This window comes from Hyaena hyaena, unplaced genomic scaffold (assembly GCF_003009895.1).
Source record: "Hyaena hyaena isolate Hyena2069 unplaced genomic scaffold, ASM300989v1 scaffold_157, whole genome shotgun sequence".
In the NCBI taxonomy this organism is placed as follows: Eukaryota; Metazoa; Chordata; class Mammalia; order Carnivora; family Hyaenidae; genus Hyaena; species Hyaena hyaena.
Window position 1 is genome coordinate 39978 of NW_024080789.1, and position 23192 is coordinate 63169.

The 23192-nt window shown below is 43.1% G+C and overlaps 1 protein-coding gene across 2 annotated transcripts in view; it reads left to right on the plus strand.

Moving 5' to 3' along the window:
- Positions 1-2684: 2684 nt before the first annotated feature.
- GLRA1 (glycine receptor alpha 1) overlaps positions 2685-23192 on the plus strand; it is an 86252-nt gene continuing 65744 nt past the window's right edge. For both annotated transcript variants that reach the window (XM_039239496.1, XM_039239497.1), the window contains exon 1: positions 2685-2740. In XM_039239496.1, the coding sequence (XP_039095427.1) occupies positions 2685-2740 (56 nt within the window). The remainder of the gene's footprint in view (positions 2741-23192) is intronic.

Below are 23192 nucleotides of genomic sequence, written 5' to 3' on the forward strand. Positions count from 1 at the left end.
CCCTTGAAGGAAAAGGAAAGGTAACTTCTACATGCTGCATCTACCTGCCCACACAAGGACAAAGTTGTGACATCACAGTTTGTTTCAGTATCTTCAGGGGTACAAAAATGACACAAATAGGTGCATACATATATGCCTTTGTGGAAAGGGACGATTTACAAACACAAATGTATAAATACACACATGTCCCACACATTTGCTTCAGAATTAGTGTGACTACAGATCACAAATCAATTTATATACAGAAATACACATGTTTGTCTTGCCCAAGCTACTTGCTAATGTACACATACATGTACACAAATGCATTCACAAAGATAATATTTACCTCAAGGTATTACTGTGAGAAATAAATGAGATTATGGGAAGGGTACCCTAGTACTGATACATAAAAAGTATGCTAATAAGGGTTAGCGTTAGATATGGATAGATAGATAGATAGATAGATAATATAAATTTTTATCAAACTCACATGAATAGCTACCTTTAAAGCAAAGTTTCCATTTCAGTCACTATTCAGACACTCATAGAAATTCTAAGCAGCCCATCACTGTTCCGGTGTATGGAAGCCAATAAAAGAGAGTAATGTGGGGTATGTAACAGTGGTGGTGGGGGGGGGGGTAGGGCTGGGGGAATCCCTGCTTTTCTGTAAATAAAAGTGTTGAACAAGAACACTCTTTAGAAGGCTAGAGAACAAAGCTTTCTAGGCTTCTTTGGGGAGAAATCCTGGGCTGGCGAGAACTGAACTGTTAAGAACTATTCTAGGGGAAATCAGCCTTCAAAAACTCAAAAGAAGGAGTTCCTAACACTTCTGAGAAAGAGGAAAGGGTTGTGTCCACTGGGTAGGCTAGGAGGGAGAGACCCCAGAGTCCCAGCCAGTTCAAATCAGCCAGAAAATCCTGCAAGGCTATTAATCCACTAAATTCTGGGAGCTTGGAGAAAATCTTATTAACTCCACCTCCCCAGCTGGGCTCTAGAGTGAAATGTAAAGCTAGCTGGTTTCTGAGACTCAAATAAGATGGGAAAGAGGGAAGCAGGAGGAAGAGAAAAAAAGGAAGCAGGAGTGGTTAAGCACTAGATACCTGTGTATATAGCTTGGCTCAATCATTATTTTGGAACAAGACACAACTCTCTTAGGCTCAGTTGCCCTAGCTTGTGAAATGTAAATAAAACTGTCTCCTGTCCAATTGGAAGAGAGCATATCTTCCTTATCTCCCCAAAGGAAGCCAGCAGTGAGGCCAAGACTGCTGCCTCTGGAGCTTGAAAGTGCTCAAGGAATTTCTCTTGTATTTTCCTATTGCAGTGGCCCAGGGAAAGAGATGGGGTCTTTTATGCACTAGATATCTTTTTGAAACTTCTCCTTTACTTCTATACCAAATATTAAAACTTCAGAGCTCTAAGGAAACTCAGGGATCTGGTTCAGTTCTTCCCTTTTAAGATGGTATGCTGAGCCCAGAGGCAGGTCCGGACTGGGACCTGAGGTGTTTGTTTTACTCACATACAACTACGTTCTTTAAATATCAGGCAATATTTTAAGAGACCTCGAGAGATTAACTCCATTATCTCCCCCACCCCACCGCCCGCTTGCAAAGGAAAGGGGAGTCGAGGATCTCGTCCAGCACTTTAAGCGTTAAACTCAACCCAGCGTCTAATACGCGATTGGTCAAACACTGAGAAAAGATCTGGTTTTCGCAGCCGCGGGCCAATGAGCACCTCGAGTGGGAGGGTTTGAAGATACTAAGGAGTTTTTCCCCCCTTTTTTCCTCCCCCCCCCCATCGGCCTTCACCCGCCCCCTCCTCCCAGCTCCCATGCCGCCAGTTTGTTAAATTAATGCAGTAAGAAAGTCTGAAGATCTGAGGGAGTCCTGGCCAAAGGAAGATGGGCGAGCTCAGAAAATCGAGATGCATCTGAAGCCTTGGGCTCCTGAGCCCTGCGGGGTCGCCATGGACCCTGGCAGCCCCTGAAACTTGCCCTGAGCTCTCTCATGCCTGCAGCCCTGAGCAATGGGACACCTTTCCTGCAGCGATCATAACTTATTCGGCGGGGACCAGAGAACAGGGATCGCAAGGCGACAACAGACTCGCACGCAGGCAGGGAAACGAGATTCCGGGAGTCGGTCGCGATGCGCCAGCCTGGCACATTCTCCGGGATTTAACTGAAGGCAGCACCGTCAATCGCTTCCCTTCGCCCCTAGCCCCCTCAGGCCAGCCCGGGGGCATAAAGCCCTTCTCTCTCTACCCAGGATGCTCGCCCAATCTAACGGTCGGAGGCCAGCGCTCTGATCGCCACAGAAGATTTTTTCCCCCTTGCATGGAGCTGGCCGTTTAAACAGAAAAACAGGAGTAAAAAAGAAAATATACCCACCCCCAAACGTGCCTCCCCAGCGCCGCAGGGAGCCAACAGACAAGCTGGAGTTTAACAAACAGCAATACTCTTCGCGCTCCTGAAAAGCAGGGGTGGGCGCTCTCCGTGGTGCTGAAACGTTTCACGGCTGCCTCTGTCCGTGGTACCTACAGCCCCCTCGTTCCAATTTCCCGTGGGGCTCTCCCTCCGCGCCCCTGTTCTCCACCTCCCCTTAGCATCTGGATTATTTTTTCAATAGCGCTCGCCGGTTTTGTAAGTGCCAATTTGAAACATTTTTACCCTCATAACTCGTGGACTACAAAGCACAAGGACCTGAAAAATGTACAGCTTCAATACTCTTCGACTCTACCTTTGGGAGACCATTGTATTCTTCAGGTATGCAATTTTCTACTGACCACATCGCTGTAATGGAAATAGGGGAAAAGAGCACTGAGGCTGACTCTGTCCGTTATCCCTTCATTTAGGGGGTGGGGGGAAGGGGCTGTTGTATACCGCTGCAATCAGGTCCTTCCATCCCCCGCTCCCCCACCCCACCCCGCCCGCAGGGTGTCTGGCTTGTGCGTGGAGGTCTGAGACAGTCGCTGCTCTGGCAGCTGTTTGCCTGTTTTTTGTGATTTGTATGTCCTTCTATCTGCTATACCCCAGCCTCATCACTGGCCCCCAGCCCCTCTGCATATTGGCTCTCACTGAGCTGAGGACTTTAAGAGGAAGCTTTAGGAGTTACTCAGTTTAATTAGGACTGCATTCTCTCTAACCGCAGTGCCGAAAACCTCAGCTCTCCCGTCTGGGAGCCAAGTGACAACTAGCGGTGACGGGGAAGGTTGCACTCGAACTCGCTGGACACAGAACATTTCATTTTCTCTCCTTTTATGTTGTTGTTGTTTTCTTTTTTGCGGCGGGGGTGTGTGTGCTGAGGCTTAGTGCTTGGAAACAATAATGTTATGACCTCAGGTTGTAAAGCCCTGAACTCCGGTGCAGAGTGGATCTACTTAGGAAAAAATTCTGGGAAGCATTTCCCTTTTAAAACTTTGAGTCCCTCCTCTCACCCATTCACCTTTTCCAAACTCTTACTTTGTTAGCTGCAGATCCTGAACTGATGGATAATTTTTGTTTGTTTTGTTTAATTTTTGTCTGTCCCTGAATCTGTAGCTGAGTTCTCTCACCCGTTATCTCTTCAGGTTAAAATTTTCTGCCTATAGGCTTAGCATTCTGTGTTAGTACAAGTGAAAAGTGAAAAATCACCCTCTTCAGGAAGGATTGAAATAGATAGTTCTTTTGTAAGTGGGTGAATCAGCCATCGTCAGAGATGGTTATGATAAATTCCATTTATATGAATTGAAAAAAATTATTCTTCTTCCATGACCCGCAGGGATCATTAATCTTCCTCATTTTAGATACCTGCCTCTCATGTTTTATCATGGCACTGTATTAACAGACATTTGAAAAGCCCACTCTCGGTTATTTTTAAAAATAAGTAACCACCAAATATTATTCTCTCCCATCATAAACCAGCAACTAATTCTCGTATTTCCTTTTATTATTGTGGAGAATTCTGCATATGAATTGTTGGTTTGACTAACCTGTCAGTTGGTTTATTAATTGAATGACACCTCCCCCAACCCCATATTATAAGGGTCTATATGTGAACCTCTCTTCATGTCTTTCTCTTGAAATGGAGAAAAGACCCCCTCATTCCTTGAGATACCCAAAGCTAAAGCTTTTAATCTCCAGTTCAAATAATTCTTTGATAGGCCATAGTCCTGCCCACAGCTTGGAATGCAAATAGTCAGGGAGTCAGATAGAATGAAAAAGTCCAACAATCCAGGGCCTTGTGAAATGTAGTGAAATGTAGCTACTTTATGGAAGGAGGGGCAGGAAGTATATCCTCTTAACAATATCAAATCCTTTCTCCTCTACATACATATAGAACTGTAAAATGCTGTGGAGGTGGGGTACTTGGTAACATTTGTATGCAAATTGATTCTCTGTTTGGCTTACTGAGACAGAACTGAACCAGAAAGATTAAAGAACAAATTAATAGGACCAAGCACACCCCCCCCCACGACTCCTTTTTTCCTGATGAACAATACGTTTGATTTTCTTCTCCCTGACATTGTCTTTCACAAAAGGGAGACACGGTTGAAAAGGTTTGCATTGTAATCATTTTGATAAGGTTATGAATCCACTGTGTTAATTCTTTAAGTAAACTGGTGGTGGCCATCAGGAAACATCACTCTACATCTCCTCCCCTACATGTGTCAAGGCATATCTGAGCTACAATGTGTATGGGATTCTGTGTTTATAAGGGAAGAAGAGTCATGACTCTGGAGAGCTTGGAAGGGATTGGTACCATTGCACTTTCAAAAGAGAGGAATGACTACATCATCTGAGGAGTAAATGTTGTTTCAGAAATGTTCTGAAACATAAAATAATGAAACTAGGAATTGAACTAGGGAAATAACCTCGGCAATTTTTTTTTCAGAGAAATTGGAAAAAAAGGTCAAAAGGAGGGAAAGTATTGTCTTTGTGTCATTGGCACTTTCATTTCTAACTCTCTCACTTTTTAAAATTTTAGGTGAAAATACAGAAGCATTAAAATCTGGGGACTCAATAGAATTGTATGTGAGGGTAAATGGAGACTGGCAGCTCCCTAGCAGGTTCCATGTGAATAACCCTTTCTCCCCCAAGGGACAGGAACCATGTTGGAATGAGCCAGTCCAATCATCTCAGGCACCCAGGTACTACTTAGATTAAATGATGCCAGCTGCTCACCTTGTTGGGGAAATCTTGGGGCTAGAAAATGAAAGGCCATTAATAACAGAGGTGTTGCTGCATTAGTACATCACCAGCAAAATGGCCATAATGACAGTAAACAGTAAAACAAAACAGCAATTGAAGTGAGGCAGAAATCTCATATGGTGGCAACACAGAGAACACATCGAGGCCTTCTAAAGAGCTGAAGGGGAGAGAGACATAGGGGACTAGGAGACAAACAGCATTGCAGTGCTCATCAACTGTGACCCCAGAAGTAAAATGAGGTGATTTGGCTGAACTTCCTGCTCTGGTAATTTAAAAGCCTATGGTTCTAAAAACCATGAGTGACATTCAAGAGTTCAATAACCTACATTTTGTCTCTTTAGTTTCAGTTGGAGATGGGGCTTTATATCCAGACCGGTCAAAAATAATAGGCAAAGATATGTTTTTTAATGGTAGAAGCATGTTCCTTTCAAACCTCCTTTGCAAGCCAAAGGGAACTTGCTTTGATTTCCAGAACCCTTACCTTCTAGCTTATGGCTGGAAGGGCTCAGGAATACCCCAACATTTTTTATCCTCTGAGTAATTCAAATAGACTCATAGCATATAACTGTGTTTATCAGTCTCGGCACCGTTGACATTTTGAACTGGGTAATCTTTATTAGGAGGGCTGTCCTGTGCATTGTAAGATGTTTGTAGTAATACTGTGGCCCCCATGACACCCCCTCCCCCAGTCATGACTATCAACAATGTCTCCAGAACCTGCTAAAAATCCCAGGATGGGGAGTGCAAAAATTGTCTGCAGTTGAGAACCACTGGTATAGAATGACCAACTATTTAATCTGCTGTTCTGATGTACTAATTATAATGAGGAGAAAAGTCTAGTTTCCTTAAGAAAATGCCCGCCATGAATCCCACAAATCACCCCAATGAAACAAAAAGGGACCTAGGTCATGTTTGCAAAGGGAAAAAAGGTAGAGGAGATAAACCAAATCTAATCCATTGGGTGGTTTTCCCAAAAGATTATCAGCTTTTCTTTATGTGCCACTTTTATCTGCCATCCCAGTAGATGCTTCCTTGCACAGGGCTTTGTGCTGAATATGGCACTCATTTGTTAAGAAAGGTCACTAAAACCTTGAAGGAAAGATGCTTCTATTCACACTAGGGTCAAGAGGAACATGACAAATAGATTGTTTCATATCTTGGTCTTGGAAAACCACCCAGTTGAAAGGTAAATGACTTTTCTTTTGAGGTGCCTACTCTGGCTTCCAGTCTTCAAGCTGGCCAGGAGGGACAGATGACCACATGGATCTTTTCCTCCCGGTACCATAGCTGTATTTTCCCTCAAATCTTACCCACTGTGTTCTGGGCACTGCAGAAAGCATTTAAGAGCTTCTGAAATGGGCCAAGGACTTCTTTCCTTTGGAAAGAAGTTCCTTGGGCAAGCTTGCACCAGGGCCAATTGAACTGTCAGTCTACCCTCTTCCGGGGGCTTAGGAACCTTGAGTAAGAGAAAACATTACATCTTATATTCCTGAAGGATAGCTTAGATAAGGCCCCTAGGCTGGTAAACAGAGTTATAAATTGGCACATAACTTCTGCGAATTTGCAAAACTGGTAATGACCTATCAGGGGATATCTAGGGAATTTGTTCTTGAGACCAACTTACTATGAAAGAGGTTGCAAACATAGTGCAGTGGAGAAAGTAGTGAGGCTAGGATTTGAAAACCCCCCGTTTTAAAGTGAGCTCTGCTGCCATCCTGCAGCATAGCTTTGACAAGACTCTTTGCATCATGGGGACTACGTTTGCTTACCAATCAACCCAAATGACTGATCCCCAAACCCCTATGTTGTCTCCAGCCTGGGATAAGGTCTTTATGAAAGACAGAGGCCCAAACCCACAAAGGCTCAGAATGAATTTGCTTCAGCACTGACACTGCCTTCATTTCTTCGCTAAGCATTTATTTATCATGTATTTATGTGTTTTTTCTGAAACTCTGCACTCTATGGGGGACACAGAGGTAACAGATGCCATGGTCCCTGTCCTTGCAGAAAAGGGAGACACTGCTCTCTTTAAAGCTACATTAAAAACCTCTTTCCTTCAGAGGGCCCGGAGAGCTCCTCTACCGACAGCCTGTGTATGCGTCCTGAGACAGCATCCCATTTATGTGGGCGTCATTAACTTTATTTCCTTCATCAGCTGGCAGAAGCCAGAATGATTTTTAAGATGGATGGCACTGTCTCCCACCTGGCCATCTTGATGCTATTCTGCAGGTTTTCTGCTGCTTTAGGCAAAGCGGCCTTGGCCCAAAGGGCAGGAGGCTTGGGATCCAGAATTTAGCTAGTGGCCTGACCTTGACAGGGTTCCATGACCTTACTGTCCCTCAGTTTCCCCAGCTGTAAGATGAAGGGAATCAACAAATCACTGTCTCTAAAATCATTTTTAACTGTGCCAGTTAAGGATTGTCTTCCTCCAATCTCCATGATAGAATGGTCTTGGTTAAAAACATTGCCTCATATTTCAATGGTTATAAGAAGTAGCAACATTGCATTATATGCAGACAAAAAAAGTCTGAAAGAATTGAGGACCCCATTAAGCAACTTTACTCTGGAGGATTATCCCATTCTAGATACAGTTATTAACAATCGCATAAATATGTCTGTCTCCCTCAGGAAGCACTTTGGAAGATGAGAAAGCATGGTGCTTGATTTCTGTCCCCATAGATCTGAAGAGGGGCATGAAAAAAAGACCAAAAGTTTCTATACTTTTATCAGGGATTCTATTTGGGTTTTTTCCTCACCCATAAAGTCTGTGTTTTTAAAAATTTGTAACCAAATCCTATTCACCATTAACTTATTTTCCCCATCTTTATTAATCAAAGGCATACATAACTGCCTTTGATAATGTTTAGAACTATTGAACATTATGGGATAGGCAATGTCACCACACTGAGTTGACCTGAGAAAAAACAGAAGTAAAGACACATGATGCTTTTTAGTTAGTCCACAGAGCTTTGTCAGAAGTAAATATGCAATTTGTTAGAGTCTTTGAAATGTTTAAAATGGATTCTGAATCCTCATTACTATTTCATGAACCCCATAGGTATCCAGGGACCCCATTTGGGAAATATGAAATTTGATTTATTCTATATAGCTCCAAGAGAAGAACTGGAGCAAACTGATGGGTAATTATTTTAATGTACACACACAAATTCTAGTTCAATGTAATATGGAACTTTCTGGCAGATACGTCAAATGGTGCAATGGGCTGCCTCAGTAGTAGTAAGGGGTCCCTGTCACTGGAGGTATGAAAGGAGAGAAATCCACCCCCAGGATGTAGAAGACATTCAAACTGCTTTTGAGGATTGAGATTTGTAATTTACTACAAAAAAGTAAGTGAATGCAGGTCAGAGGCAAATCTTCACGATACTTATATTCCCTCCTTTCCTGATCCCCAAATTACCATCTGATCTTTGTAAGCTCTCTGGATCATGCCATAAACACACATTCACTCATACCTTTTCCTTTTTTAAAATGGATTGGTGATGAATAAATTGAGCAATGAATACACACACACGATGCAACAAAGGATTATTGAAAGAGATCACCTGGTTACATAAGAGGCTGGTTTTAAGAAATGAGAAGGACCTCAGAATAAGAAAATGTCAGAGCCAAAAAAGACCACTAGAAAATGCACTGGTCCACAGACAAGTCAAGAGGCATGGATCGTTTTCACAGGACCGAGGGCTTGTATGGCTGGAGGCCTCTCAGCCCTGAACTCTAGCTGTCCCTCCTGAACCAATCTTCTGTTAAGCCCAACACACAACTGACCCCCATAGGGTCAGCAAGCAAATGCATTCAGAAAGCACGTTAGAAGGGGACAATGCTCTGTGATGCTGAGGAGAAAGGCCTTATCCACACAGTGCCTCTGCTTTGTAATGCAAGCCCTTACGAGGGGTGCTGAGGCCCAAAGCTTTTGAAACTCCTTATAAAGGATCCCTTTGTGGTTTTCTGAAGTTGATATTGTCTGAGTCTCCTGAGGCTAATTCAATGCAATTAGATTACCACTCTCTGCCTTTGGATTCGGCTGTTTTGCAGTGTCCGTTGCTAAATGAGTTTACCATCTTAACACAGAGCTGCTGACAGTCATTAATCCCAGCCGTGAAATGGGCAGTGTTTTCTCGTGCTTTGTATACTGGGCAACACATGGGCACCTAGCGTATAAGCCTCTACTCCCTTCCTGGCAAGGTCCATCCTCAAGTTCCCTCCCATTCACCCCCAGAAAAATCACCCTTTCCCTTCAGAGTGTCTTAGGTACCAACAGAATCTTGGAGACTTAAGGCAATTCTATAACTCAACAGCTCTCCAATCTAGCTGTGAGGGGCTTGTCAAACATAGAGTTTCCCAACATCACACTGGACTCCTGAAACAGGATCTCTTGGGAGGGGGACCCAGAAACCTGTGATGTTAGCAAGAGTCTTGACAACAGTGCTTTTCAAATTTTAGCGTGTGTAAATCACCTGAGAATCTCAGATGCTGATTCAGGCTCAGACGGTGTGGGCTGGGGCCTGAGAGCCTGCATTTCTAAGAGCCCCCAGGTGATGCTGTTGTTTCCCTGAACCTTCAGTTTGAATAGTAAGGTTCTAAATGATCCTGGCTAGGGACCCCTGACATAAATCAGCCCTTTTATTTTGCAGATGAAGAGAGGATAAATGACTTCCTTAAGGTTGTGGAGTGAATGGCAGAACTCCCAAGGTCCTACATAATTATATTTGTTCCCCAAACTTACTCTCCTGTGTGTCATCTTTCAGCACTCTGTGCCCTCAACTCTGCCACTGCACTTACCTTCCTTTGGCACTCTCACACGCTGTCCTCCCTCATCAACACAAACCTCAGAGAGCTATCCCTGGTCCCAAACTGGTGGCCTGGGCCCTGAAGTCCTAGCGCACCAAAGGCCCTCATTTACACAGCTGGGAACTCCAACCAGGTGATGCTGGATAAAGAGAAGGGGCACCTGAGTGATGGACTTTAAATCTGGGCACTGGGGGTGGGGGTCAGGCGGCCTAGGACATAGCCCTGAGAGTCTCTCGGACTGATGGAGGAAGTAGATCAAGGTGATCAGGAGGAGGAAATCTGTGGTTTCTTTCTCCAATGATGACCCGTCTCCCAACATATCCAGAGTATTGTTTAGGACTTCCAGATGTTCAGAGACTGTTGCTCCATTCTACCTTCTGTCTGACCTCAGGACCACGTCCTTCCTTCTTCTCCACCCTTCTTCTCTACTCCCTTTGACCTCTTATCCTTTCCACAGAGCACATTGTGATCTTATACATCAAATAAAGTAACTGCTACGATCTTTGGCCTTTGAGAGCTGCGTGTTTATTGCTGTGTGCTGTTCTGCAACACTGCCCAGCTCCCGAGGAATGCGGCAGGTCCGCTGCAGCCCTGGCTGCCGGGCGGACATGCAGTCCTCTCTTACAGGAGCACTTTGCAGCTTATTGAGTGTTTCACATTCAGGATCCCATGGGAGCTTCCTGATCACCTTAACAAACAGATACAAGACAGTGGTTACTATCCCCATTTTAGAGTTAAGGAAACTGAGGTTGGAGAAGTGACTTGCCAGAGACCATGCTGTTAATCTCAGGGTAAATCCAGGATTCAAATATAGATCTCCTTTCTCCTAGCTCACCTCACCATCATATATATATATATATATATATATATATATATATATATATATATACATATGCAATATATATATATATTTTTCCCCCCTAAGCCACAGCCCTGGGGAGCCGGTGTCGTTATCAGGCTAACAGGCCTCACCCTCCACCAGTGGGCAGCAGTGGGATTGTGGCCGGAAGCCCACGACAGGAGAGCAGGGAATTTCCCATCAGGCCTTTAATTTGATAGTCCTATTCCTCTGATTCTGAGCCAGACAGGGGTTTCTTTCTATATATTCTTTTAAAAAAAAAATCTAATACTAGACTTAAGCCTAAAAATCCCCTTTGATACGATCTCCAGGTCCCTCCCAGCTTTATGTTTCTCTAAGGGTATTGTACTTGATCATTTTTATTCATATATGTATGTGCATGCATATATATATACAGACATGCGTATATATAACTATTGAAATATATGTATATATGTATAAACTATCATTTCATGGAATTATATTGCCCATATAATTCTGCAACTCATTTTGTTCACTTATCAACACGTCTTGGGACACTTTAAATCCGGACACTTTCCCAAGTAGTCAAGTGGTGAGGCCTACAGCTCACCTCATTCTTTTAACTACTGCTAACCACTTCATGTTATGTATAACCCATTGTTTTCCAGCCATCCCCCTACTGATGGGCATCCGTACTTTTTTCTAAGTTTTCCACTACCATCAGTGCTGCAATACTCACGGTGTACCTACATCTTTGTGAACACATGTTGCATTTTCCAGGCAGATAACAAGAACAAGAAATGGAATTGCTGGGGCACAGAACACGTGCATCTTTTATGCTAATAGATCCTGCAGGCTGCCATTCCTTTCTTCCCGAGTCTTCTCTTTGGCCCTCTCTTGTGCTGCTCCCTCTCAGCCTGGGCTGTAACAACGCACTAATAATAGTTGTTACTGTTTATTGAACATTTATTGAATGCCAGGTACTGTGCTAGCAACATCATGTGCCTCGTCTCATAACCCCACAAAAACCCTTAGACACAAGTGCTAGTATATTCCCATTTATAGTGACAAAACTGAGGCATAAAAAAGTTATGTAATTTGCCCAAGGTAAGACAACTAGTAAGAGGCAAAATCAAAATTCAAAACCAGGCTGACTCCCGAAAACACTCTTTTAACCCCTGTACTGACACTGTTACTCCAGAATGAACCACGGAGTGGGGGGAGAGGGGACTGCACTGGATGAGAGAGACAAAGGTAGAAAAGAGATTAATTTCCCTCTCTAGATGATCAGGGGCTAATCTCTTTCAGAGGCTTCTAGATAATAATAAAGTTAACATACATCTATAAATACATGAGTTTTCAATCTCCACTCTTCACATGGGAGGGGATGGCACTAACTCCCAACCGTGGCGTCCCAGAGGGACATGGTTGGGGCCTTAAGGACAGACAGGTTGCTGCAGCCCCTTTCTCCTTTATGTACCTGCACCTGCCTCATGACAAAAAGTGCTCAGATGAAAAAGTTGTCAAGGGTTCTGCGAGAGAATTTCTGACCAGGTGGGGAGGAAAGGGAAAACGCAGCACTAATCTTGGCCCTTTTTGTTTAAAATTGTTAATTGCTGGCCCTTGGTACTCAGAGTGAAGCCTCACATTCTAACCCCCACACACCAAGAATATCAAGTTTGGGAAGCCCAAAGACTGCTGCCTCTTACACCAGTTTCCAACAGCTCTCTGAGGGACACCAGAGACTTCTCCAAATGTATCCCTAGCAGGCCTGCTGATAACAGAAGAAAAAATACAATAAAAACAAAGTCTCCAAATATCAACCTTGAAATAAACTTGCTGGTTTGTTTACATTATAAGCATTACATGTTTACTATAAAATATTTAAACCACATAAGGAGATATGTTTAAAACTAAAATACACAGAAATCTTACCCCCGAGGGTAAATTACTTAACAGTTTGATATTCATCCTTCCAGATGATTTTAATAACATAATGACAAATCCGTTAGTGCTGACTCTATGCCTGACATCTTTCTAAAAGCTGAATATGTGTTAACCGATGGAAACTTTAGAACAATCCTGTAAAGCATTTTTCATCCGATCGTATGATAAGGTTACAGAGGAGGAAACAGAGAGGTTAAATAATTTTCCTAGGGTTTCCCAGCTTGGAAATAGCAGTGCAAGATTGAAATCCAAGCAGTCTGGCTTCAGAGAGGTTTTAACTGCCGTGTTCCCCTGAGTGTTTCTATTTTCCAAAAATGGGATTATACTAAACACCATGTTCTGCAACTTCCTTTTTTTCACTCAGCAATGAGTTGTCAGTGTGCATACAGATGTGTCTCATTCCGTTTTGCATTTGTGCTGCCCTTTGCTGAGATTATGCCAGGTTTGGGCATGGCTCTCAGCTTCCCACAACACAGCCCCCACTTCCATTTCCAGCTCCTTGCCTTTCCACAGACCAAATTCCAGCCCAAACTGAACATCTCATCGGTCTTTGTAACATGCCCACTCTTCTTATCCCTGTACTATTCTCACACTCTTCCCTATCCCTCCATAGATCTAGAAAAAGACTCTCCCCACATTTCAGCCCTGAAAGACACACCAACTAGCTCCAGATTCAAGCTAATTTGATTTTGAATCCTGCCTCTGTCACTTCCTTGCTGTATGATCTTGGCAGTTGACTCAATCTTTCTCATATTAAAACTGTTCCTCATCTTAAAAACTGAAGAGGGGTGCCTAGGTGGCTCAGTCAGTTGATATCTCACTCTTGGTTTCAGCTCAGGTCCACGATTACATGGTTTGTGGGTTTGAGCCCCGCATCAGGTTCTGTGCTGACAGTACAGAGCCTGCTTGGGATTCTCTCTCTCTCTCTCTCTTTCTGTCCTTCCCCTGCTCATGCTCTCTCTCTCTCTATCTCTCTCTCAGCCTCTCTCAAAATAAATAAATAAACTAAAAAAACCTGAAGAGAACAATTTCACCAATAAATAAATGAAGTTACCTTTCAAGCACTTTTTCCATGCAGAGCATAAGTCCTTAACAAAGGGCAATTCCTTCTCCACTTCCCTGAGATCCTGTCCATGCCTCAGGATCCACCTCTAGCCTCACTTCCTCTGTGAGACAGCCCCTGGACTGCCACCAGCCTCCCAATGGGCACCCTCCTTCCTAAATCCTCTTGGAGAAGCAGGCATTACCCTTGGCACTCAGTTTACTCAAAGTGCCCTTACATACATTTGGGTGCCCTTCTAACTTCCTTACTGGACAGTGAGCCCTTCAAAGGCTAGGAACTGAATGAATTTTGTGGTACATGTGGAAAGGGCAACAAGAAGAAAAAGAACACATCCCCTGGTGCTTCCCAGAAGTTTCACCTTGATCTCCCTCTTCCTCATAGAGAGCACCATCCCAGCAGTTCATATATATTAGGTGTTCAGTGCTTGTTGAGTTGAATTACTTTGTCCCCACATGCCTGTTCCCATCATCTTCCTATTGGCTCCACAGAAGCCCAGGACCAGAAGGCTTCCAACCAGCCAACCCCGAATCACTGCTATGTCTCACCATGACCCCTTTTTCCTCCAAGAAATGAGTCACAGTGAGAGGGAGCTACCAGCCCAGCCTTGGCTCAGAAGCCATTGCACTGAGTTGCTCCACTTCATCCACACTGTCTAGGTGAGCATGTTCAGGCTCCAGGACCTGCAAAACATCTTAGCCATCACAGCTGATGCTACTTTCCCCCATGACCAAGGTCTACAGAGAGTCCCCTTCCACAGGAAAAGGCAAACTCTCTAAAACAATTTTTAGTTGTGCAGAAAGCATGAACGTCAGTAGAGATGGTTTTCTTGATGTGACCTAAAACACTTAGTAGAAAAGAACAACTCTTGACAGGAGCCAAGAAAAGACTGCGTGGTATCCAGAAAGAAGGGGCTTGGAGGAATTCGTTGAATAGGCCTTGGAAAAGAAAAGGCTACACTTCCTGAAGAGGAGGGTGACAAGTTTCAATAAAAGGGGCAACCCCGTGCTGCCTCAAAATTGAACATCCTAGAGATGAGAACAAGATTTTCCTACCCTTGGCATCCTTGCTCTGACCTTGCAATGGAGTCTCAGATTTTCCAACCCTATAAGGCTGGACTAGGTAAAGACTATGGGTCTTTCCAGCTGTCACTGCATAATTCTTTTTTCTTATTATAGTTTATTGTCAAGTTTGTTTCTATAAAACACCAGGGCTCATCACAAGTGCCCTCCTCCATGCCCATCACCCATTATCCCCTCTCCCCCACCTCTCATCAACCCTCAGATTGCTCTCAGTTTTTAAGAGTCTTTTATGGTTTGCCTTCCTCCCTCTCATTAACTATTTTTTCCCCTTTCCCTCCCCTATGGTCCTCTGTTAAGTTTCTCCTGTTCCACATATGAGTGAAAACATATATGGTATCTGTCTTTCTCTGCCTGACTTATTTCACTCAGCATAATACCCTTGAGTTCCACCCATGTTGCTACAAATGGTCAGATTTCATTCTTTCTCACTGCCATGTAGTATTCCATTATATATATAAACCACATCTTCTTGATCCATTTGTCAGTTGATGGACATTTAGGCTCTTTCCATGATTTGGCTATGGTTGAAAGTGCTGCTATGAACATTGGGGTACATGCACCCCTATGCATCAGCACTCCTTTATCTCTTGGGTAAATTCCTAGCATGTCACTGCATAATTCTTAAACTAAGTTGGTTCATAGAAGACCCAGCACTTAAAAACTCTTGGGAATCAGTCAGATATATTCTGGAGTCCTAGTTATACTACTTGATACCTGTATGCCCTGGAAAAAGATTTTTTTAGGACTTCTAAGCCTCAGTTTTCATCATCTGTAAAATGGCAATGATTAGTATCCACTCCCACACTGAAAAACCACCCTACAGATTAAATGGGAGAAAGCATGGAGAGTGTTGGCATGTGACACATGGAAATCGTGCAAAGCAGGAGACTATGATTACTATATTACAAGGGGATAGGTGCAAAGCATTGTGGGAACATAAAGAAGAGTCTGACTAACTCTGCCTGGAGGTGGGGAGAGGGCACAAAGTTGAAGGAGCCAGGACACTTAAACTGGGCCACAAAGAATGACTAATTCACCAGGTGGCAATGAGTGCCAAGAGAGAATGTTGGAGGCAGAGAGGAGAGGCTTGCAGAACAGACAGGCTGGAAGATGTGGAGATCAATGGCACTGGATGGACTGGCTGTCTACTGTTACCCAGGCTCAGTCCAGTCCTGCTCTACCCTGTTCTCTCCCAATGGGCCTTCTATTAACTGGAAGCCCAGCTAAGAGTGGATAATTTGTTCACTATCTAAAAAATGTTTCTTGACTTCCTACTATAAGTCAGTGATTGCTCTAAGTACTGGGCATAGACACAGTGATGAACAGAACAGACATAGTCCCTGCTCTCATGCAGCTTAACTTCTAGAGTGTTTTACAAACAGACAGCTTGGAAAACTACAGATTTTTGGATCATGGGAAGTGCTGCAAACCCAGTAAGTCAGATGATAAGACAGAGAATAGTCCACTGGAGTCCACCCCAGGCTGCCTACACTTGCACACATCACCTCCCTCAAGACTTATGTCCTAGGGAGATGGGCAGGTGGGAAATGTCCATTTCCTTTTACTGATGAGGAAACTGAAGCCTTGAGAGGAGAAGTGATTCATCATCCAAAGTCTCAGCCAATAAGTGCCAAAGGTAGGTGACCTTATTCCATGCGGGAAAGTCAAAAATATCCAGGACAAAAGATTAAATGGGGGTGGGGGTGGGGGTGGGAAGAGGGGAAGTGCAGAGAGTGAGGAGTAGAATGGTATGTACAATAAGATCCCATTTTTATTTTTTTAATGTTTTATTATTCTCACATGGGAAAAAAGAAGTCTAGAGAAATGGACCCAAAACTGTTTATAGTTATTATCTCTTGAGAATGAGACTATGGGGGACTTTTCTTTCCTACATTACATATTTTGGTAATGCTTGAATGTTTTACAACAATATAATACTTTTAAAGGCTGAAAAAATAGATTTTCTATAAAGAGGATATCAAAGAGCATGGGAACACAATCAAACTTAGAGCCCATCGAAACAAAAGACACATGTACCAGGTAGGGGAAAAAGACTTTGGGAGTGGTCTGAGTCAGTGCCCAGCTGATTGGTTTTCTCTGAATCAAAATAAACCTAGGGGTTGAGTCTGTTTGGTATGTTTGGAGGAATTTTCTGAGCAAAGAGAAGTTGGCTTTCCCACTGAAATCACTGTTCTATAAGTAAGATGTCATTGGAAAATGGAAGGCCAGGGTTATATTACAGACTTGGGTGTTTAGAACAAGTGATAGATTGGGGCTCCTGGATGGCTTAGTCGGTTAAGCATCCGACTTTCGCTTAGGTCATGATCTCGCGGTTCGTGGGTTCAAGCCCCGCGTCGGGCTCTGTGCTGACTGCCAGCTCAGAGCCTGGAGCCTGTTTCAGAGTCTGTGTCTCCCTCTCTCTCTGACCCTCCCCTGCTCATGCTATCTCTCTCTCTCTCTCCTAGAAATAAATAAAAATATTAAAAAAAAAAAAGAACAAGTGATAGATGGAATATATTTTCATCCAGGTGATTGAAGCCCTAACCAATTCTTTTTGTAATTTCATAAAATCCTCATGGTCATTAAAAAAAAGTTAGAGATGGAAAGAATGATCTGACCCAATCCCTTCAATTCCCAGGGAGGAACAGAGGCCACAGAGAAAGCAATTTGTCTAAAGTCAACAGTGAATTGAAGCTCAGATGAGACAAGGACTGAGGACTCTAAGTCTCTTATCACTATGACAATTTTCCCTAAAACCTAAAGACTGTTCCACTGATAGTGTGCAAGACAAATTTCAATGGTACAGGACAATTTTCTTTCATTTCACTAACAGTGAATTTTATTTTACTAGGTACTAGAATTTACCAATTTCATTATAATACTAGTAGTTTATATTAAGCTAAAAAATCAAATTAAAAGTAAATTAGGGACACTTGGATGGCTCAGTTGGTTAAGTGTCCAACTCTTGATTTCGGCTCATGTCATGATCTCACAGTTTGTGAGTTCGAGCCCCACATTGGGCTGTCAGCGCAGAGCCTGCTTGGGACTCTCTCCATTTTTCTCTGCCCCTCTCCACTCATTCTCTCTCTCCCTCTCAAAATAAATAAATAAACTTTTTAAAAAATGTTTGTTTAAGAGGGGAGCAAAGGGCAGAGAGAGAGGGAAACACAGAATCCAAAGCAGGCTTCAGGCTCTGAGATGTTGGCACAGAGCCCATCGCAGGGCTTGAGTCCACAAACTGGGAGATCATGAGCTAAGCTGAAGTTGGACATTTAACCGACTGAGCCACCCAGGCAGCCCTTCACATGCTTTTATGTAATTTACCTTTTTAGAATAAGCTTATTTATTTATTTTGATGGGGCACCTGAGTTATTTTGTTGTGGTGCCTGGGTGGCTCAGTTGGTTAAGCATCTGACTTCAGCTCAGGTCATGATCTTGCAGCTTGTGGGTTCAAGCCCCAAATCAGGCTCTGTGCCAAGAGCTTGGAGCATGGAGCCTGCTTCAAATTGTGTGTCTCCCTCTCTCTCTCTGCTCTTCCCTGTTCATGCTCTCTCTGTCTCTCTCCTTGAAAAATAAATAAACATTAAAAAATAAAAGCATGTGAATTGGGCAAAATTTGTCCTATGCCATGCAAGCAATTTGGGTTTGAAGAATACTGTACTCCACCATTCCATCTTAGACATTGTCCTTGGATTGAATGGAAAATACCAGAAGGACCTGTGAAACCCAGTCAGTTCTGAGCAAAGCCTAACTACCGTTAAGTCTCAAATGGCTTCTCAGTGTGAGTCATGGATATGGGCTGCTATTTGAATTTAAATACTTGGAGGAAAGATGGCACATTTGGGTAACAAGTAGGCATATTCAGCAGACAGGGCATAGCAGGGATGAGGTCACCAACAAAGACCTATTAAACTATAGTTTTCCATTCTCTTCTCATGTTAAAGCAACATCTGTGACTCCCAAACCTTTGCTTATGAACAGAAATTCCTCTAAGTAATATTTATAATATTATCGAAAAACATGTATTTATAATCTACTATATGCCAGGAACTTTTCTAAAAGCTTCAGATGCATCAATCATTTAATCTTTAAAGCAACTCTACGAAGTAGGTACTATTACCATCCCCATTTTGTGTACGAGTACCCCAAAGCAGTGATTTTTACCAATCTGGGACACCTTGAAGCCAATCCATTTCAAAGTCTTCAGAGGCAGAAAGACATTGTACAAACCTCTCCAGAGAGGTGCAGGGGCAGGGTGGAGAGAGGAGAGGAATAAAACTGAGAGGCTCACCCCAAATCATAGCCCTTCCCATGAGGAAAGGGGATGGGGAGAACTTGACAACACACTTCCCCTCAGTTCTGCTGCTGAAAGTCCTGATTTCCTTTCCATCCATCACCATTTGTCTCATGAAGAGACAAAAGAGAACAAAAAATAATATGGCACAAGACATAAAAAGTAGGGGGATGTCAAAATAAGGGGGTGAAGAAAAGGGAAGACAAGCAGAGTAATCAAGAGGGAAGAGTGCTAATTCAGGTCTCTCGGTTCTGCCAAGAACTCCCTGTGTTAGTCTCCCGCCCTCTCTGGACCACAGTAGTCTTATTTGTAAAATGGATGAGTGGACTGGGCTAGCTGACTTTAAAGATCTCTCTCAGTGCCACCATTCTAGGATTCAGAAACAAATGAAAGAAAAGGAAGAAGGTAGAGGCCATAAGGGGAGAGAAATGTAGGTGGGAAAAAGCAAATGCTAAGGAGGAATGATGAAAAGGGAAGGGAACAGGAGAAAGAAGAGAAGGTACTTCCCAAAGCAGTTGGAGTCTGCTTTCTTGTTGAAAGAGAAGAAAGACTCTCGTATCAAGAATTATAGCAATAAAATCTTTATCCTCAGGCAGTCAGCTCCATGCCTCCCCCTGCTGGGAGCCATGGATAATGGTGGTGGGGGTCTGAGGCAGCTCTGGGAGGAAGGAGGGGGCTGCTTGTTTCTCCACGTCTAGTAAGGAGGGCAGCCTCTCCTTCTCTGGGCCTGACAATGGACAATGATGATTAGCATATTTCCAAGCTCTGGGGCATGTCCTGGAGAAAAGACTAGAGGAAGTGCCCAAGGGAGCTACAGCTGCAACATTATCACATTGTGCCTGCAAGGATGCAATCCTGGGAACCTCCAAACAGAGGAAATCCCAGGCCAGCAAGAAATCTTCCAAGGTCATCTCCAACCGCCTGCCTCTAAGCATCTCTTCTCTAATAGCCCTGTGCCAAAGGACTTAGCAGAGAATGACACTTGGTGCTATTCTCTAGTTTTCATACTTGTCTGAACCATCCCAGGCCTTGAGGCTCTTGAAGACAAAGACAGTGCCCCTGATTGATTAAATATACCCTTAATTCACAGGGCACACAGTGGGCTCTCCAAACCCTTTTGATAATTGGTCAGTAGGTGAAATGGTTCTAACCTCTCTCTCAACAATTATCTAGCCTGCTGACTTAACATTTCAGTCTAAGCATTCTTTCTTTTGTTTATTAAAAAAAAAAAGAAGAAGAAGAATGCTTCAAAGTCCAACCTGAGAGAAGTTGTCAGATACCTGCCTCTGTAGAAATGAGGTAGAATACCCACTCTTCCGGTGACATCTCCAAATCTGGAATTGACCCCAGAGAAGAAGTGAATGGACAGTGTCACTATATAAATGAGAAACACAGGTGCAAAGAAAAAGACCATAGATAGTTGTTTGCTTAGCATATAATAAGCAACTTCTGTATACCAGGTATTTGGCTAAGCAACTTATCTGATTTTTTAATTCTTCACAACAATCATAAAATTAGCATTGAGTATTCCTAGTTTACAGAAGAAGAAACTAAGGCTCCCAAATGTTACACAGCTTTCAAGGTCATAAAGTAAGTAGTGAAGTCACTCCTCAGCTGGTTCGTCTCACACGTTGCTCAGAGTTCAGCCTACCCCTGAACACTTCCGCAACAAGGAACCACCTCCTTATGCTGCATCTTCCATTCTTGGGCATTGTTTGACCAACTGGTCAAAATAGTCTTTCCTCACATGTATCAGGCAGTCCCCTCCCTCTCTGAAAGTCCCATCCACCTTCTCTGGCCACTTGGAACAAGTCAGTGGGCTGTAGAAGGTACCTCAGCTACGGAATCAGAAAGATCTGCTTCTGTTCCCAACTACCACCTACCAGCCATGTAACTTTCAACCAAGTCACTTCTGCCATCTGTGCCTCAGTCTCCTCATCTGTGTAATAGGAACACAAATACTTACTTTGCCTAGAGTTTGGGAGAAGAAAAAATAAATAATACTTGCAAAGGGCTTACCGCAGTGCCAGGCAAAGAGTAAATATTCAAGAACATTATTTTATTGGGGCGCCTGGGTGGCTTAGTCGGTCAAGCGTCCGACTTTCGCTTGGGTTGTGATCTCGCGGTTCGTGGGTTCGAGCCCCGCGTCAGGCTCTGTGCTGACTGCCAGCTCAGAGCCTGGAGCCTGTTTCAGGGTCTGTCACTCCCTCTCTCTCTGACCCTCCCCTGCTCACGCTGTCTCTCTCTCTCTCCTAGAAATAGATAAAAGATTAAAAAAAAAATTAAAAAAAAAAGAACATTATTTTATTGAGTCCCTCTTCCCCATGATAACCCAACAGAGATTTGTAAAAAATGATCTCTCTGCCTAAACCTTCTCTGAGCGGAATACCCACAGAGTCTTTAATTATTCCTAACAGGTCAATTTCAAGTTTGTTTACCAGCCCAGCTCTCCCTTTCTGGACTTGCTCCAACCTGTCAATGTCCCTCTTAAAATGCAGGGCCTATAATGGAATATAATAAATTAGCCAAGATTTGAAGCACACCCCACATCCCATATTTCCTGCCATACCTGCCTCTTTTAGTCTTTACATTTTTATGTAGTTCTTCAGAATGATTAGGTATAACCTAGAGTGGCATAAAATTTTAGTGAAGAATGTTTGAATCTTACAAACAAAAGCTTCAATTTTTATTTGTAACAATGGCTAACACACTAAGCTGTTTCTATGTGTCTGGTGCTGTGTCAGCATTTGACACACATTTTCTCCTTTATTTTTTTTATTTTTTATTTTTTTAAAGTTAACCTCAGGATTTATTATAATGCTACAGTAAAGAAAAGAGAATGGTACTGGCATAAAGTTAAACATACATATCAAAGTAACAGAATTAAAATTTCACAAATAGACCTCCATATATATAGTCAATTGATTTTCAACAAATGTTCCAAGGCAATTCAGCGAGGGAAAGGAAATCTTTTTAACAAATGATGCTGAGATAACTGAATATCCATATGCAAAAAATAAAACTCTTTACATTCTCCAACATACAAAAATGAACTTGAAGTGGATTATAGAACCAAACATAGTTTTTTTTTACAAAATTAAATAAAGAAAAAATTAATTTTTTTTTATTTTTTTTTGACAAATAGTTTATTGTCAAATTAGTTTCCACATAACACTCAGTGCTCATGGCCAAAGTGCCCTCCTCCATGCCCATCCCCCCCTCCCCCCCACATCCATCAGTCCTCAGTTTTTGTCAGCATTCAAGAGTCTCTCATGGTTTGCCTCTCTCCCTTTCCCCCACCATTTCCGCCCTTCTTCTCCCCCTTGTTCCTCCGTCAAGTTCCTCCTAATCCTCCTATACGTGCAAACATATGATATTTGTCCTTCTCTGCCTGACTTATTTCGCTCAGCATAACACCCTCAAGGTCCATCCATGTTGCTACACATGGCCAGATTTCATTATTTCTCATTGCCATGTAGTATCAAAACCACACTGAGATACCACCTCACACCAGTCAGAGTGGCTAAAATGAACAAATCAGAGGACTTTAGATGCTGGTGAGGATGTGGAGAAACAGGCACCCTCCTACACTGTTGGTGAGAATGTAAACTGGTACAGCCCCTCTGGAAAACAGTGTGGAGGTTCCTCAGGAAACTAACACTAGAACTCCCCTAGGACCCAGCAATAGCACTGCTAGGAATTTACCCAAGGGATACAGAAATGCTGAGGCATAGGAGCACATGTACCCCAATGTTCATAGCAGCACTCTCCACAATAGCTAAAACATGGAAAGAGCCTAAGTGTCCATCAACAGATGAATGGATCAAGAAGATGTGGTTTATCTATACCATGGAACACATTTTCTCCTTTAACCCCCACAATCCTAGGAACACATTATTACCCTCTTTTTTCTGATAAAGAAATAGTTTTGGGGGCCCCTGGGTGGCTCAGTCAATTAAGTATCTGACTTCAGCTCAGGTCATGATCTCACCGTTCATGGGTTCAAGCCTGGCATC